Source organism: Nannospalax galili, unplaced genomic scaffold (genome assembly GCF_000622305.1).
Source record: "Nannospalax galili isolate Female #2095 unplaced genomic scaffold, S.galili_v1.0 scaffold668, whole genome shotgun sequence".
Lineage (NCBI taxonomy): Eukaryota > Metazoa > Chordata > Mammalia > Rodentia > Spalacidae > Nannospalax > Nannospalax galili.
In genome coordinates, this window is record NW_008358090.1 from 198,679 (window position 1) to 215,532 (window position 16,854).

The 16,854-nt window shown below is 50.0% G+C and overlaps 1 protein-coding gene across 10 annotated transcripts in view; it reads left to right on the forward strand.

Annotated features, from left to right (window-relative positions):
* Positions 1-16,854, forward strand: part of Pigq (phosphatidylinositol glycan anchor biosynthesis class Q) — a 43,518-nt gene that overhangs the window by 2,322 nt on the left and 24,342 nt on the right. For 5 of the 10 annotated variants that reach the window (XM_008856112.3, XM_029557701.1, XM_029557699.1 and 2 more), the window contains 10 exons: positions 2,500-3,195; positions 5,490-5,621; positions 5,785-5,905; positions 7,617-7,743; positions 7,988-8,141; positions 8,259-8,370; positions 8,812-8,892; positions 9,504-9,618; positions 10,863-10,924; positions 11,740-12,088. In XM_008856112.3, coding sequence (XP_008854334.1) covers positions 2,510-3,195; positions 5,490-5,621; positions 5,785-5,905; positions 7,617-7,743; positions 7,988-8,141; positions 8,259-8,370; positions 8,812-8,892; positions 9,504-9,618; positions 10,863-10,924; positions 11,740-11,892 — 1,743 coding nt within the window. In that variant the 5' untranslated portion in view covers positions 2,500-2,509 and the 3' untranslated portion in view covers positions 11,893-12,088. Of the gene's footprint in view, positions 1-2,499; positions 3,196-5,489; positions 5,622-5,784; positions 5,906-7,616; positions 7,744-7,987; positions 8,142-8,258; positions 8,371-8,811; positions 8,893-9,503; positions 9,619-10,862; positions 10,925-11,536; positions 11,700-11,739; positions 12,933-16,854 lie in introns of those variants that run through there. The other 5 variants (XM_008856115.3, XM_017795130.2, XM_008856114.3 and 2 more) reach the window with 4 other exon arrangements.

The window sequence follows — 16,854 nt, forward strand, 5'->3', positions numbered from 1 at the left end:
GCCCTAGACCAGGAGGTTGGGCTTCAGTCCAAGGTCTATGCTTCCTTCAGATAAGGGCCCCAAATATGAGGTGTTTGCTCAGGGCTGCTATTATGTCCTTCATGTAGGCAAGGTGGGTTGGTTGGTTTCTAAAGAAGGCACACATAGGCATCTAAAACCCTACCAGCCATCAGTTGAATTAAACAGGGAGAAAACCCACAATCCCCAAATAGCTTTGTTCTGCGAAAGGTGCCAGGTTGCACAGAATTCAGGAATTGTAGTTATGATGGTTTTTGATGCTCAAAGGTCATACCAGGGTTATAAGAGGTGAGGAAGTCTGGTTTCCCCTAAGAGAAAATGTGATGGTATTTTTTCATAGCTACATGGCTGAAGGAATATCCAAAAGAATACTGCCCTGCTGTGAATTCTATCTTGGAATGACTGTCAAGGATTCTAGGGAAAGATTAGTACTACCCAAGGGCACCTCAAGCAGTGTAAAAGGGTAGAGTGGAGGCAGAAGCTCTGAGTACTGAACCCCCATGGTTATAGGAAACAAACCCTGGGCTTCATACATTTTAAGCATGTGCTCTACCACTGAACTACTTCCCTAGCCCCTTTTTCACTTTCTGAGACAGTATGTCACCAGGTTGTCCTAACTAACTCTGTAGCCCAGGCAGACCTTGAACTTGTAGTCCTTCTGCCTCAACCTCCCAAGTAACTGGGATTACAGGCCTGCAACACAAGGTCCCATCCTGAGCCCATTTCTCTGAGCACAGTAGTAGGATGACATGCTGTTACAGGAGAGACAGTGGATCCTGGACTCTAGACTCAGCTCCAGCACCATCTGGAATGCTGGACCAGTGCTGTGTATGTGCATCTGATTTCCCTTAGCCCCAAAGCCAGTTGTTTTTTGTTTTGTGGTGGTGTTGGGACTCAAACTCAGGGCCTTGGTCATGCTAGGCAATATTCAACTTCATCCCTAGCCCTCCAAAACAAGTTTTAAATTTCCATCTAATTCTTTTTTAAAAATATTTTTTAAAATTTTGTGTGTATTGCCTGAATGTATGTAAGTGCACCTGTGTATGCAGTGCCCGTGGAGGTCAGGAGAGGGCATCAGATCCCCTAGAACTGGAGTTACAAATGGTTGTTAGCCACCATATGGGTGCTGGGAATTGAACCTGGGTCCTCTGTAAGAACAGTCAGTACTCTTAACTGACATTTTGTTTTTGGGGTTTGTGTGTGTCTGTGTGTCTGTGTGTGTGTTTAATTTTATATTATTTTAAAAAAAATTTTATGTGTATCGGTGTATTGCCTGCATGTAGATAAGTGTACCCGTGTCGTGCAATGCCCATGGAGGTCAGAAGAGGCTGTCAGATCCCCTAGGACTGGAGTTAGAGTTGTTAGCTGTCATGTGGGTGCTGGGGCTCAAACCTGGGTCTCCTGCAAGAACAACCAGTGTTTTTAACCACTGAGCCATCTCTCCAGCCCTTGTTTTTGTGTTTTTGAGACTGGCTCTTTCTGTATCCCCAGCTGACCTAGAACTCACTATGTAGACCAGGCTGGCCTCTGCCTCCCAAGTACTGGGAGTAAAGGCATGAGCCACTATTCCCTGCTTTTTAAAATTTCTATTTTATTTTAAAAATATTTTATTCCTATTTTGTGTGTATGAGTGTTTTACCTCCACCTCATGCATGCAATGTCCATGGAGGCCAGAAGAGGGCATCAGATCTCTTGAACTGGAGTTAGGGACTGTTGTAGTTGCCATGTGGGTGCTAAGAACTGAGGGTCCTCTGCACAAACAGCCAGTGCTCTTAACCACTGAGCCATCTCTCCAGCCCCTTCATTTTAATTCTTGCTTAACTAAATCCCGTTTGTTGTTTGATACAGGGTCTTACTTTATAGCCCAGTATGCCCTGGAATTCTCATGTAGCCCAGGCTGGCCTTGAACTCAGTGTTCTTCCTGCTTCAGCCTCCTGAGTACAGGAATTATAGGCGTAAAATACCTTACTTAACTTTTTTTTTGTTGGTGGTGTTTTCTTTTAGGCTTAAACTTCTGCCTCCACCTCCCACTGCTGGGGTTATTGGTGTGTATCACACGGCCTCTGGTTTGTTAAAGTTGTGCTTTGTGCAGTTGCGCAGATGGTGTGCTTTTATATGTACTACTTATAAGAAAACCTTTCTCATTAGGTCCCTAAAGACCTTATGCTCAGCCCTATACACTGTTGTTGGTGGCATCTATCTGAGTATCTTACTTTGCCCTGCTTCAGGCTACTTGTCAGAATGTGAGGAAGCAATGGCCTGCCATGGTATGTGTAGCTATTGTTCCGTGGGGCAGGACTCAGCTGACCTGGAAAGAGCTCAGTCCATATGAGATGGATAGCTATAGCCCATGGTCTCTGCCACCAAATCCAGAGGGCTGTCCCAACCTGCAGCCAGGCAAATGGTCCATAAGGATGGCACAACATCCCACAGCCACACAGTGGCAGCAGCTCTTAACCAGCTCTTTCCCCTCTCTTTCAGGGTGCCCGGTATGGTGCTCAAGGCCTTCTTCCCCACATGCTGTGCCTCTGCAGACAGCGGCCTACTAGTGGGACGGTGGGTCCCAGAACAGAACAGCGCTGTGGTTCTAGCTGTGGTGCACTTTCCTTTCATCCCTATCCAGGTCAAGGAGCTCTTGGCCCAGGTGCAGAAAGTCAGCCAAGTGCATGTGGCTGTGCTAGGCACCTGGTGCCACCGCCAGCAGGAGCCCAAGGAGAGCCTGGGGCACTTCCTAGAGGGCCTGGGTGCTATCTTCTCTCATGATCCCTGGCTGCAGCTGTGTCGGGAGAGGGGCACACGGTTCTGGAGTTGCAAGGCCTACCATCAGGTGTCCACAACCCCTGATAAATCCATTGAGGACCAGGTCATGCTCATCTTCTATGATCAGCGCAAGGTGCTGCTATCCTGGCTGCATCCACCCACAGTACTCCCTGATTGCCAGGCTGGAGACACCACAGCCAGCGCTGGAGGCCTGGCTGACATCTTTGATACAGTAGCACGCAGTGAGGTGCTCTTCCAAAATAACCAGTTTGACGAGGGCCCTGTGCGGTTGAGCCACTGGCAGTCGGAGGGTGTGGAGGCCAGCATCCTTGTGGAGCTGACAAAGCAGGCCTCTGGGCCTGTCTGCCTGTTGCTGGCCTCTCTGCTGTCCCTGCTCTCAGCTGTTAGTGCCTGCCGGTAGGTGCACCAGGACCAGGTAGGATACAGCAATAAATCAGACCCATGAGAATTACAGGCTCACCCTTCAGTGTACAGGGGGATAGACACCAAGGGAGTCCTTCCTGAGGCTCATGCTGTTCCCGTTCATCCCACTCTCCCTCCCCTTGTATCTTAGAACATGTCCCTGTGGAGGCCACTGTTCCCATGTCTGGGGTCCAGCTTTTTGTTTTTTGTTGGTTTTTTTTTCTTTCTTTCTTTTTTGGTCTTTTTTGTAGCCCCAGCTGGCCTGGAACTCACTATGTGAACTAGGTTGGCCTTGAACTCACAGAGATCCATCTGCCTCTCCCAAGTGCTGGGACTAAAGACATATACTAGCATGTCCAGCCAGCCTTTTTTTTTTCTTCACCACAGCCTCAGTGCTTATGTGATTCCCACCAGGTGTGGGTAAAGGGTAAGCCATAGATAGCTCAAAAGACCCTAAAAGAGAAATCAGACAATGAACACAAACATGGGTTGTTGCATTGTTAGGGCCATTATCTGCCCTACCTGGAATTGTTTGGTCTGTGAGGGACATGGTCTGCTGCCCATTCCCCTGCTTCGGTGCTCTCCCTACAGCAGGCCTCAGGTACTTGGTGCAGTCCCTCTTCCAGGAGGGACTGCCTGGAGTGGTGGCCCCCATTCAGGCCATCCAGAATTATCATGGGGTTGCTGGCTTGGTGAGGGATTTGGAAAGGTCAGAAGGTTCTGAGAGTGTTGAATGGCACCAGGCTTTCCTAGCTTATGAGGGCCTAGGGGCTTCTTTCTTCTGTTTTTATAGCACAGGATTTCATATATCCCAGACTGGTCCGTGTACATGTTTTCTTGGTTGCTTGTGAGGAACAGCTGTTGTTAGTCCTCTGTTGTCCCTTCCCTTTAGGACTGGAGATGTAACATTAATATCTCATATGGGAACTGGCAGGGCTTGTCCACTTTCCAGGGGTTCTAGGGACCCTTGGACACTGGTTTGGGAAGGAGGCCTTTGGTAACTGTGGGAGCATACACTTTAGGTTCCAGGAGCTGCTAGGGATCTTGATGTGTGGAGTAGACTTTATGACAAACTTGAAATAAGGTATGTGTCTGATACCAGGTACTATTTTAGCAGAGAAGGTTCTTAGTTTTTTGCATCTTCTCAAGGGATTCAAGAGAGGTGAAGGCTGGGCGTGGTAGTGCACGCCTTTAATCCCAGCACTTGCAGGCAAGGACAGCCTGGTCTACATAGTAAGTTCCAAGCCAGCTGCCAGTTGGGGCTCTAAAAAAACCCAGAAATACAAAAAAAAAAAAACCCTCATGTAGTACAGACATCAGCCTGCCCAACAGGCAAGAGTCAGTAGTTATGAGTGTTGACATGCAGGCAAGGCAAGGTGAGGCTGTCATGAGACTAAAGCCTCTCTACCTCTCATAGCTTTGTGCCCTCCCGAGGCAGCTCCAAGGGTGCTGGGAGTCTGGGCTGTGCTCAGCTAACCTGAGCCCTTAGAGAGATCACTGCATGGAGGGGGTTCATGTGGCCAGTGAGAAGTCATCATGTGTCTGGGCATTAGGAAGGGAGGGGTATGTTGAATGCACTAATTAAAATTGACTCAAAGCTGTACTGTTGAAGAGTCTTTTGAACCTTCCAAGGTGCATGTCCTCTTGCCCCTCCCTCCCAAGGTTACAGACAGCTCTGTATGTCCCAAGAGCCTTTAGCCCCCTCCTACTTCCAGCAAAGGCTATTAATGGGGATACAACTCCTATACTCTGCTGTCCTGGCTCCACATGAGTGCAGCTCAGTTGTTCTCAAGCATTTTCTTCTACCTTGGCTTTCAGACACTCTTAGTATGTTGAGCATATGTGGAAACATCTCAGTGCCTCCTTTCTGAGAAACCCAGTGTTACTGGGAATCCCAGGAGACCCTTGATGAGCCTCTGGGCTACTGTCCAGCCAGCAGGGCAAATCCTTGAGGGATGGGAGATGAACTAATCCCCACTTTTGGGCCATTTTGATGCACAGCTATATTAACTGGTGGGCTAAGATATGCCTGAGGCTCTGAGGGGGTCAAGCTCTGTACATGGTGAACACACAGTGAGGAGGTCTCAGGAAGGTGTTGCCACCTTGTACCCATGCATCCTTGCTAGGCCATCTTGGCTTTCATGCCTTGCCTGGGTCTTGCTGAGCTTTGGAGTAGAACTAAAGGGCTAAGGCTAAGTGGATCTAGCCTTTTTTAGAGTGAGGGGCCTTGACTGCAAAAAGGAACTGAAGATTCAAGGCATCAGTCTCAGCCCTTACATTCTTCCTAGGCTATGGAAGCTGTGGCCCCTGTCCTTCATCAGAAGAAAACTCTCCACCTGTGAACAGCTCCAGCACCGACTGAAGCACCTCTCACTCATCTTCAGCACCCAGAAGGCCCAGAGCCCCACCCAACTGATGAAGTACGGGTTTCCTCTGCAAGGAGGGATGGTGTGGCTCAACCTGTTTCCCACCTGTGCTTTAAAATGGATCCACTGTGCTGACCCCTCCAGCCAGGCCTCCTCCAGTAGCCTCAGGTTGTGTCTCCAGCTATCTCTCAGCTGCTTTCCCTGATATTCCTTCCAGGAAGGCCAACATGCTGGTCTCTGTGCTCATAGATGTGGCCCTCGGCTTGCTGCTACTCTCTTGGCTCCACAACAATAACCGAATTGGGCAGCTGGCCAATGCCCTGGTCCCTGTGGCTGACGTGAGTGGATTTGGGTGGGGCCCAGCTTCCTAAGGGTGAGGGACTCTTGAGTAGTAGAGTCCCTCAACTGGCAGGAGGAGCTCTTTCCTGTCCTCATCCTAGAGACACAGCCTTTAACCCAAACCATTAGAGGTTCACTGGGTGCTGTTGGATCTGTGTCTCCCAGAGCAACATTGGAAGTACCTTCTACCCCTTCCTGAAGGTAGTAGCCCACAAGGGGGCTACTTGTGGTTGAGGTTTTCAGGAGACTCAGGGGTCAAGTCCTCCCCCTGCTATCTGTTGTCCCAGACTTGGGTTCTCTCTGAAGGCAACTTCAGGAAATCTAGTGCCCAAGGCTGTTGCCGGGCTGGTCACAATAGTCCCAGGTTGATCCCATGCTGACAGCAAGTGGCACAAATCTTGCCCACTGCTCCTAGTGTTGCACTGTATAACACATCCATGCTGGCCCCTTCCTTGCTCTTCTGTCCTCCACCTCCTTATTTCCATCCACCTGGCCTTGGAACCTTCCAGTTTTTCATTTCATCTTCACTAGAGCCAAAACCCTATCTCTCCTGTTGGAAGTCTGTCTTCCACTTAGGGTGGTCTCTGTGGGGGCCTGAATATAGCCTCTGTCACATCAGTGCAAGTACGTGCCAGGTCTGCTTGTCACCAGGGGCAGGAGTGGGCTCTTTTCAGCTTCCTGAATTGTGGGAATATGGGGAGGTCAGCCCAATGGGAAAGAAAAACAGACTGCTTCCACATTCTGCCTCTTGGCCAGCTTTGTCTGAAGGCTCCTTTTTGCAAAATTGGAAAGGAAAAATTTTAATTAAAAACATGGAATCCTTTCCTGCTGCCAAGCTTTTATCCTTTAAATATTAAATAAGTTCTAAAGAAGGTTTTCCTCCCTCCCCTGGTGGTCCTAAGGCTCTAACACAGGGATGGAAAAGACTTTGTGAAAAGCATGTAGGGACACAGGAGTTACTCCTGTGGCCTCATTGGTGACAAAGTAGAACATTCCTCAGCCTTCCCCCTGCACCCCCATGGCCAGTATAGCAGCTCTCCATTAGTATTCTTTCTTACCCTGGCTAGTACCAGTTTCCCTGCTTGCTGTCAAAGTCCCTGTGCTGTTTGCTGTTTCTTGTCCTTTGTCTTTTCTGTGAAAGACCTTGCCCTCCAGTAATCCTACCTGCTTCCCAGGCCCCTGATAGGCCTGACACCCTCTCACTCACCCAAGGGTACTGCCCACTGTAGGGTGACCCTGACCTCTGGTGACAGGTGGTGAGGTAGGGTCTTTGGCAGAAGGCTTCAGTGGCTCCCAGGTTCCCCTAAGGGTTAGAGGTGAGCCAAGGTCTATCCAGCCTTAGCCACATCTAAGTGTCAGGGGCTTAGAGTCAGGACTGAAGTGGCAGGATAGGAGGATGAAGGAAGTTCTCCAGTGGAGGTACAGTTTCCTTGCTGACCCTGCCTTAGGATTTAGTTTATATACTTCAGCTTACTGAAGAGGCCTCAGACAGACAAGAATCCCAGAAATCATCTGTGACCAGACAAGTATGAGAAACCTTCTGTCCATCCACTGTTAGAGGACAGTGATCAGGACCTTCAGAGGAAGTACTGACTGCCTTTGCCCTACCGAGATGGACTGGCCAGGGTGGGAGCCCATTATGGATCATCCTAAGTCCACCCACCCACTTGAAGTGTGACCATGTTGTTCCTTCTTACCCCATCCCTGTAGCGAGTGGCTGAGGAGCTCCAACATCTGCTACAGTGGCTGATGGGTGCTCCTGCTGGGCTCAAGATGAATCGGGCACTGGATCAGGTGCTGGGCCGCTTCTTCCTGTACCACATCCACCTGTGGATCAGTGAGTGCCTTGATGGGCAGGGTGGGATAGTCCAGTAGGGCTGACTGAAGAGAACAGGGAGCCCCAGCCAGGTCCCATTCCCTCTGCCTCTACTTCCTGGCCTCCCATTTGCATGAAGCACACTGTTGGGGCTAGTGGCTTGGGACTGCTTACCATGTTCTGAAGCCTTAGGCATCCATTCTCAGGAATTGGGGTTTCCAGGACTCTCTGGGTACCCTGCTCATGTTTGACCCCAATTCTCCAGGCTACATCCATCTTATGTCCCCTTTCATTGAGCACATCCTGTGGCATGTGGGCCTCTCAGCCTGCCTGGGAATGACTGTTGCGCTGTCCATCTTATCGGACATCATCGCCCTCCTCACCTTCCACATCTACTGCTTCTATGTCTATGGTGCAAGGTAGGCATGTGTTCCCCAAGTATAGCTTTCCAAGCTGTGGGCACACAACAGGGTCTAGTCAGATGGGTAAGGTATAATGAGGCCCCCAGGTGGACCTCATGAGCATGTGTCCTGCAGGCTATACTGCTTGAAGATCTATGGCCTCTCCTCTCTCTGGCGTCTATTCCGGGGGAAGAAGTGGAATGTTCTGCGCCAGCGGGTGGATTCCTGTTCTTATGACCTCGATCAGGTACCTATTTCTCTTGACTTGTTGACCTGGCAGGGGCAGCTACTTGAGCACTGTCAGTGAGCAGTCTACTCCTATCCTGGTGGGGGGTTGGGGAGGATACCAGTAGACCTACAGATTTTCCCCAGGTAGAGGACAGACCTTGCTCTCCATTCTCCATTTGGGCATAGGGCCTGCTCTGGATTATTTCATTTGCTTACGTAGACCTGATGCAGGCACTTTTTCCTAACGTCTTATGTAGTTGTGCATTTTGCTGGTTGTCTTCCTATGAGCCACAAGGTCCTTAGGGAAGGTGGATACACCCCGTGGTACTGGGAATGGGCTGACCCTAGTTAATTCAGAAGGCCAAAAGATCAGGTTGAGGGAATGAATGGCTAGTGATAGAACATGCATTCCTTGTCTGGGTCTTATGATAGCAGATGTGCTGGTCCCTGTTCCCCACAGCTGTTTATCGGGACCTTGCTCTTCACCATCCTGGTCTTCTTGCTACCCACCACTGCTCTGTACTACCTGGTATTCACCCTGGTGAGCCTATCGTCTCTTGCCCTGGAACTTATAGAACTTGGACTGGTCACTGCCTGATTTGGGCATGGCAGTAGGGGCAGACCATCTACCCCTGCAGGTCACATCAGCATGGCTATTCTAAAGCCTATGGGAACTATGTGCTGGTCTTGCAGCAGCCAGCACCTGGGGGTAGCTGGCTGTAGGGGTGGGTGGGACCCATGGTGGGTAGGTGAGGTAATGAAAGCTCCTTCCCGTGCTGCTGGGCACTGGGATTGAGAGTGGGAGGTGAGCAACATCTCTAGGTGGCCCGGGTCCTCCATTTTGTGACCTATTAGTGGTAGGGATGTAGTTAACGCAGTCTACAATGAGGAAGGAGGGCCAGCTGCTCTGCTACAAGCTCCTCCCCAGGCAGAGCTACTCTTTACTCCTAGTATCTGGGCCTTAGGTTCAAGGTCCAAAGACAGCTCTGTAATTTCCTCAAGGTAGAAGCTATGCTTTTCCCAAGATCCCTGAGGCCCTGGTCAACCTTAGTGTGGCTCAAGAGCCTATTGGACTGATCTGTTCCCTGGAAAATCCAGCATGATTCTGGCCTCATCCCCAGCTCAGTGGCTCTGAATGTCACCCTACTACAGCTCCGGCTCCTAGTGGTCACTGTGCAGGGCATGATTCATTTGCTCGTGGACCTTATCAACTCCCTGCCATTATACTCCCTTGGCCTTCGACTCTGCCGACCCTACAGGCTGGCAGGTAAGTGCTGGGTGCAGAGTGGCTGGCTCCTCACAGGCAGGATTGCATACCCACTAGCTCTACAAAACCACCTGTGCTAACCTCATGTACCTTCTGTCTGGAGTATGTGGCATGGGTGGGCAGGTAAGAGAGATTCAGCCATAGGCACCTGCTGGGTCAGCTATTTTCTTTTCTACTGTGAGGTTCAGAGACATAGAGGTTTGCTGCAGGATCTGTGCATGGTACAACTGAGGCTCACAGAAGTCTGTCTCCATGTCATGGTCTGTATGCCTGCCTGTTGGTTCCCCTCACCCTTAGAGAGGTAGGCTGGAATGAGGGCTGCTATATTTTAACAGGAACATTCTGCATTGTGTGCAATCATCACCCACAACCCTAGCTGTCCCCATGACATCCTTGTTGCACATTGTATTCTGACACCTGAGGGGAAACTCCTCTTTAGGTATGAGGTTGTGGTCAGCCTGTTTGACTCTGGGACTTTGGACAGAGTGGAGGCCTGAGGACTACCTGGCACAGCCAACATTTAGCACCAATTCCGGTGGCCTCCGAGGCCAGTATAGAGCTATTTGGTGGGAACATACATGTTCTCTGACTTTGAACCAGTATCAAGATTTGTCTGCTGAAAGGTCAAGCATCTCCCTGCTGCTCGATACCTATAAACCATTTTGAGAATATCTTCTAGCTAATTTCCCCACTAACCCCACATAGCTCAGGCCAGGGACCCATTTGCAGTGTTGCCTATATGTCCTCTGCCTCCACTCTGCTTCACCTTAGAATGTAAAGACCAGGTGGGCCGTAGCAAACCCAGACACAATCTGGGGTGCAGGGTCTCTTCCTTCCTATCTCATAGCCAACAGCTAGAGCAGGGCTGCTTAACTTTGATTAGAAGGTCTTGCAAGTGACCTTCAGGTCCTCTTCTTTTCAAGAACTTTCTGTCTGGGTATTTCCTAGACATAGGAGCCCAAACTACAGTCTAGGGGTGCCATGAGTCCCCAGGTCAGTCAGAAACAGAAGTTGGAAGACACTGTACCATTAATGGGGCAGCTGTCCCCCAGCAGAGAGAAAGAAATGGGAAAGACTGGAGAGGAAAGAGCTATATGTGCCCAGGCAGGTCTGGGAGCCTCCATCATCAGAAGTTTCCATCCACACCAGTCTCCACTGCATCAATGGAGGCTGTCTCCTGGTGCCATGTGCACTAGGGGTGGGGGTTGCCACCTTCTTTCTTAAGTACTTTGCTCTCGTTGTAGCTGGTGTGAAGTTCAGAGTCCTGGAGCAGGAGGCAGGCAGGCCCCTTCGCCTCCTGATGCAGGTAAGAACTCCCTGTGCCCTCCACTGCTACCCAGACCTGGGATTCCTTCCTACTGTGCTCTGTGTTCTGGGACAGCTGAGGTTAGCTGATACGGATCTGGATATTAAGTCAGCCAGGGGTCAGGTACAGCCAAGAGAGCCTAGTGGAGCTGAGGGGTAGGTTCCCAGGCATCTGGGCACCATGATCTACTATGCCTGGAGCTTCCCCAGCAGGGATGAGTACCCATTGTGGTTGATATCTAGCCCAGCCTGGGAATGGGGTCCCCCTGCCCTGAGCCAGAGGTATCCTCTTCTGCCCTGGGCCCAATAGGGCTCAAGCTTGATGAAGCATAATTTAACAAAGGCATCAGGAAATGTAGACATTTCCTTTTGGGCAACTCTTGGATCTTTCACTTAAACAGTCTTGGGTGCTTGGTCCCTGTCAGAGGGAGCAGAACAAGTTTTGGGGTGACTTGCTAGGTATCAAGTTGCAACTTGGGCCAAGTCCACTTATGATGTCTTGCAGATGCTAAAGCATCTGCATGGTGTTCATCCTTCCAAGAACAGAGTAGATCCTAGAGACCCACTGTCCCAAAGGGACACTGAGCTTCCCCTCTCACCTCACTTCCCTCAGGGCATCACAGTGCTGTGTGCTTTTCTGCCTCTCTAAGGGTCAGCTTGGCTATACCACAGGTCTGTGCCAGCTGGCTTTGCCCTACAGTTGCCTGGCCAAAGATTCCCCAGAAGGCCAGCCAGGTACCATCCCTTAAGACCTTCCTCTGCACACAGCTACACCCCTAACTACTCATCCCACTGACTACTACCCTGCCCTTGCAGATAAACCCCCTGCCCTATAACCGTGTGGTGCACACCTACCGCCTGCCCAGCTGTGGCTGCCACCCCAAGCACTCCTGGGGCTCCCTGTGTCGCAAGCTATTCTTTGGAGAGCTCATCTACCCCTGGAGGCAGAGAGAGGACAAACAGGACTGAGGAGCTGGACACAACCTGCCTACAGCCATTGCACAGTCATCGAACTTCTCTGCCAGGATATAGCACTAACCATGGGGTCAGCACAGGTCCCACATAGACATACCAGACACTCCACATGCTGAATGTAGGCAGGCCTTGCCTTTGAGTCACCATTCTAGCTCTCAGGCCCTGCCAGCTGCATTCCTGCACTCCATCTCTCTAGTACCACTTGCCTGAGGCCTTCCTGGTTTGCTGTGGTTATTGCACTGAGCCAGATACCTAGGAGTGCCCAAAACTCTGTGGGATATGCTGGCAAGTCTCCTTTGCTGCTTTGTTGGATGGATGGACAGACTCCTTACAGGATGCACTCCTGGGCCCCTGGTGCTTTCCAGGAACCTCAGTAGAACATCCTCATGTAGGGAACTGAGGCAGCTGCTGAACCCCCTGCCCCAGCAGACTAACTCCTTACCCTATACCTTGCTGGGTTTGCTTATTGCTGCTCCCTGGAGGGAGGTTGCTTTGTGAAGTTGCTGCTAATAGGCTATTGGGTGTCCCTTTGCCTGAAGTCACACTTTGTGGGGTAGCTGAGCTGCCTTTTTGGAAACTGGGTACCTGCCCACATAGCTGCCCTACTCTTGCTTAGAGCCCCATATGGGGACAGGCCCTTTGGCAAAATATTCCTTTTCCTTTCACTGGCTTTTTGCAGGACAAGGCAGCTCCCTTCTGGGTAGGAATATCTGTAGCCTAGAATGTGAATGACTGGGGTGATGGAATGGCCAGGGTTTCCTGCCACTTAGTAGGATCCCATGTGAGCCAGTCCCCAGGGGGTAGGAAACCTCACTGCCTGATGGTCTGGAAGTGTTTGCTCTGGTCAGGAAGAAGTACCAGCCTTGCCTATCTTTCAGGGGCACTCAGGACTGTCCACATTGGTTTATCCATGCCCCTCCCCCTTCTTTGCCATAGGCCACAGCAACTCTAAGCGCCCAATGGAGGGTGCTGATGGAGATGAGTTCTGACCCTGACCCTGTGGTGACAATAAAACCTCATGAGTTTGAAGCATAGCTTGGGTGTGCTGCACGTCTGGCAGGCTCCAGGTGGATGGACTGGGTGGAACCTTGGGGCAGCTTCATGATAATTGCCATCACCCATTTCCTGCCTGATGCCCCTACAATGAGTCTACTGGGTGGTTGTGCAGTCCTAGGCCCTTGAATCCATTCTGGATAGGTGAATAGATCTGGGACCACAAGACCTCTGACCATAGCCTCACCCTGGCATAAGGGGCTGGCTCTTGGGGCAAGGGTGCAGTCTGGGGGAGGATGGGTTGTCCGCTCCTGGCTTTATGAATATGTGGATTCCATACAGGGCAGAGCAGTGTCCTGTACCTGACTCTACCATCTGCTGTCTCCAGGTGCTCCCAGGCTTGCTGCCATCCTGGTTCTAGAGAGGAGGCCCTCGATAGTTTCCTGGCCTGGGGTTCCACAAAGGATCAATAGAAAACTGTTGTGGAGTGAGTGACAAAAGGCCCCTCATGGTCCTGTGCTCACCCAGAGCCTGCTGAAAGTGGCCTCATTTGCAATGCTAAGGGCCACTCTCTAGGTAGGCCCCACAGCCAGCTCCTGGCCCAAATACAGAAGCCTTGGACCTGGGCTTTCTGGCAACCAGATGTTGGAGCTCAACTGTATACAGGCTACTACTTGTCCTGTGTATGTCCCTCCCCATTGTGCCTGGCCACCCTTACTCTTGCTTCAGCTGCCTGCTCTCACTCCACCTCTCCTGGGCTCCCATATCCAACGAGGGTTCTGACCTCAGCCCAGCTGGCCACTTTGTGTAGCCCTGTCATGAGATTTGCCTGGCAGCTGTCACTATGCAGGGTGTTGGGCAGTCTGCCCTTTCTCTGGGGGCCAGTCAGGGCCTGGCACCAGAGCTGGCTGGGGGAATATTGGCCTTTCCAGTCACTTGGAACCACTAAGAGATGCCACTGCAGAGAGCTATGCCCATTTGGGTTTGTCTGATGATTTTCACAGTGAGACATAGTTTATGCTTTGTGGAACTGTCAGGGTTCCCACAACAAAGCTGCATTCCTCTGTAACTGAAAGTAGTTTGTCTATTGATACTTGTTACATGAAAAGGGCCTGCTCTCATTCTCCAGTAGCTTCAGTGTCCATTAAGGTGTTTGACTCTGTTCACTTATGGGATGCTTGTGGGGCCTCTCCTTGCAACCAGGCTAAGGCCAGGACTGCTGAGTAATTGACAGCTTTTTTGAAACTGTCTCCTGTATCCCAGGCTGGCCTCAAACTGCTTATATAGCTAAGGATGACCTTGAACTTCTGATCCTCTTGCTTCCACCTGAGTGTGGCAATTATAGGTATGTATCACCACACCCAATTTATGTAGTGCTGAGCATTGGACCCAGGGTTTCATGCATACTAGGCAAATACTACCAACTGAGTTACATTCCCAGCTGGACTGAAACTTGTAGGTATTTCCTGAGATCCCCCCCCCCCCCGCCCCTTAATGCCTGGTACTTTCTGAGCACAGAGCTGTAGGGGGCCAGAGTCTGTCATGTGTTCACAGAGCTACCACACCCAGCTCAGTTCTCTTATAAAGTCACTTATGCCACCAACCATCATGACCTCATTTAATCTTCCTACTGCATGTGAGTCCTACCTCCAAATGCCACTCACATGAATTTGGGGATGAGGTTTATACTGATACCTTGTAGAAGTCCAGGCCAAGGTATTAGTGAAGGACCTCTCTGGGCTCTAGTCCCCTCTCTTTAATTCTTGGCCACATTCAAACCATAAGTATCTTGAAGATAAGAGTCAAACCCACAGATCTCTTTCTCCCTTTGGCTCCCACTGTTTTAGACAGAGACTCAGTCTAGAGTCCTGCCAAATGTTTTTGCTTAGAGCCAGTGGGTGTAGGAGCCTCAGGGAAGAGTCAGGGCCTTCACCAGACACTATGCAGGCCTCTACAACACAGCAAGTTCTCATGCATGATTGCCTGATAGTAACTCACAAAAGACTGCCTGAATAACATAAACTTACACCAAACCTTACACCAGAAGTGCCTCTGCAGGAATATCTGTCCAGAAACTATCTGCTTAGCCAACCATGCTATGTCACCTTTGTTAGTAATCCTTGTGGTAGGGATTATTGTTTCAAAATCTTATGTAATCCTAATCACATATTATGTAACCCTTATTTTTGCTTTGAAACGCCCTTCCTTACCCTATTTGCATACACTCAATTTTCTATGGCTGTATATTTGCACTGCTATTTCCAAATACTATTCTTAGAGAATCTTTGTTATTTAGCTTGACATTGTAGATATATGAAAAGGAATTTATCAGGGGAATTGGCTCATGTGACTCTGGAGGCTGAGAAGTCCTAAAAGGCTGTGAGTTAAGGCCACAGGGATCAGAACGAGGGAAGTTAATATAACCATCTGAACAAAGCCAAAGACCTAAGAAACTAAAGCGATCCCAGGGTAAGTCCTGGGGGTCAAAGGCCAGAGGATTGAATTCTGCTTCATAAGCAGGAAGAGAGTATATCACATTCCAGGAGAGAGATTTGCTTGCCTTGTTTTCTTTCTGGGCCCCAGTCCATTGGATAAGCCATCTATACTGAGGTGGGATTTTTTTTTTTTTTTATAATTAGGGTCTCCCTCAGTAGCCTAGACCAGCCTGGAACTCCTTTGTAGGCTTAGGTTGACCTTGACCCCCGAAGAAAGGCTCTCGGAGACAATACAGCCAGTAAAAGGTAGGAGCCACCATATCAGAGGCTAGGCTTAAGTCTGACACAGTGGCCTCCATAGGAGAAGCCATAGGTCTCTCTTACCAGCAGGGTTCATGCTGTCTTGGAACTCAGCCCCCAACCCCTCACTAGCTGAAGATTCAGACTGGCTGGCTTGCTGTTGGTCTGTTGTACTCTGTGTGGGGCGGCCCATATAGGAGGGCTGCTCTGTGTGAAAGTTACCTGCTGCTGGAGGCAAGACCTAGGTTCAGTGGCCTGCGGGAAGAGAGGAAAGGTTTTGTTTTTGGGTTAATCTACTATGGTCCAGTGACTAGGGAATGACCATTTCTGGGTAGAGAGCATGGCTTGAGAAAGGCATAGGCAAGAACCTCTGAGCTCTTTTGGAGATTAAACAAGCGAAGGAGTCCTGCTGGTGTTGTACCCTGATCCTGTGACCCCCAAAGACCACCAAGGAGTCCGGAGAGTATGCAAAAGTAAAGAGCCTTTATTTGGGTTTAAGCTCGGGCCCTCAGATTCCACTGATGTAGCGGATCCGTACTGAGAGCCCCAAACTAGGGTGGGGTACGCTTTTATATGGAAGTTTTACAGAAGCCCATGTGCACCAAGCATCCTTTAAAATGATTGGATGGTCCTATGCCCTGAGTGGGGAAGATTCTTATTGGTAAGAGCTGTCTTTAGGGCATTGGAGTGTGCTGACTGTTATCTGTGGGGCCAGAAGTTTCTGTTTTTACCTTATAAGGATTTTATATGCCCAGACTTGCTTAACCTGTAGCTTTGGGGGTGGGGGGTAGCAAATGGAGGTTTACAACATGCCTGGGTTTGTCTGGGCTTGCCTGAAACAGCTAGCCAAAATGGAGTCAGTGCATTCTGACTCTTGCGTTTTGACTCTTCATTTCCCCCCTAGAGTTACGGCAAGGGTTAAATCTTTAAGCAAATTACAGAAGCAGAAAGAAGCAGATGTGTCAGAGTCCCACATTTCCCCCTCTCCTAGTAACTAGGTGTTGGGGGCCTTTGTTGTGTAAAGTAGAAGTTTCTTCATATCCGGATAGCTCACGAGCTCGGAGCCATATGCAGAGACTCCTTTCACAACAGGGTGTCTTCCCAGCATTTTTCCTGACTCCTTTGTGAAGTAGCAGCCACAGGAATGTAGCCTCCGGCTCTGTAACCATTAGGCTTTCCTGTGTGATTTTCAAGCAGTTTGGCAGCCTGGCGGGAGCCCATTTCCACA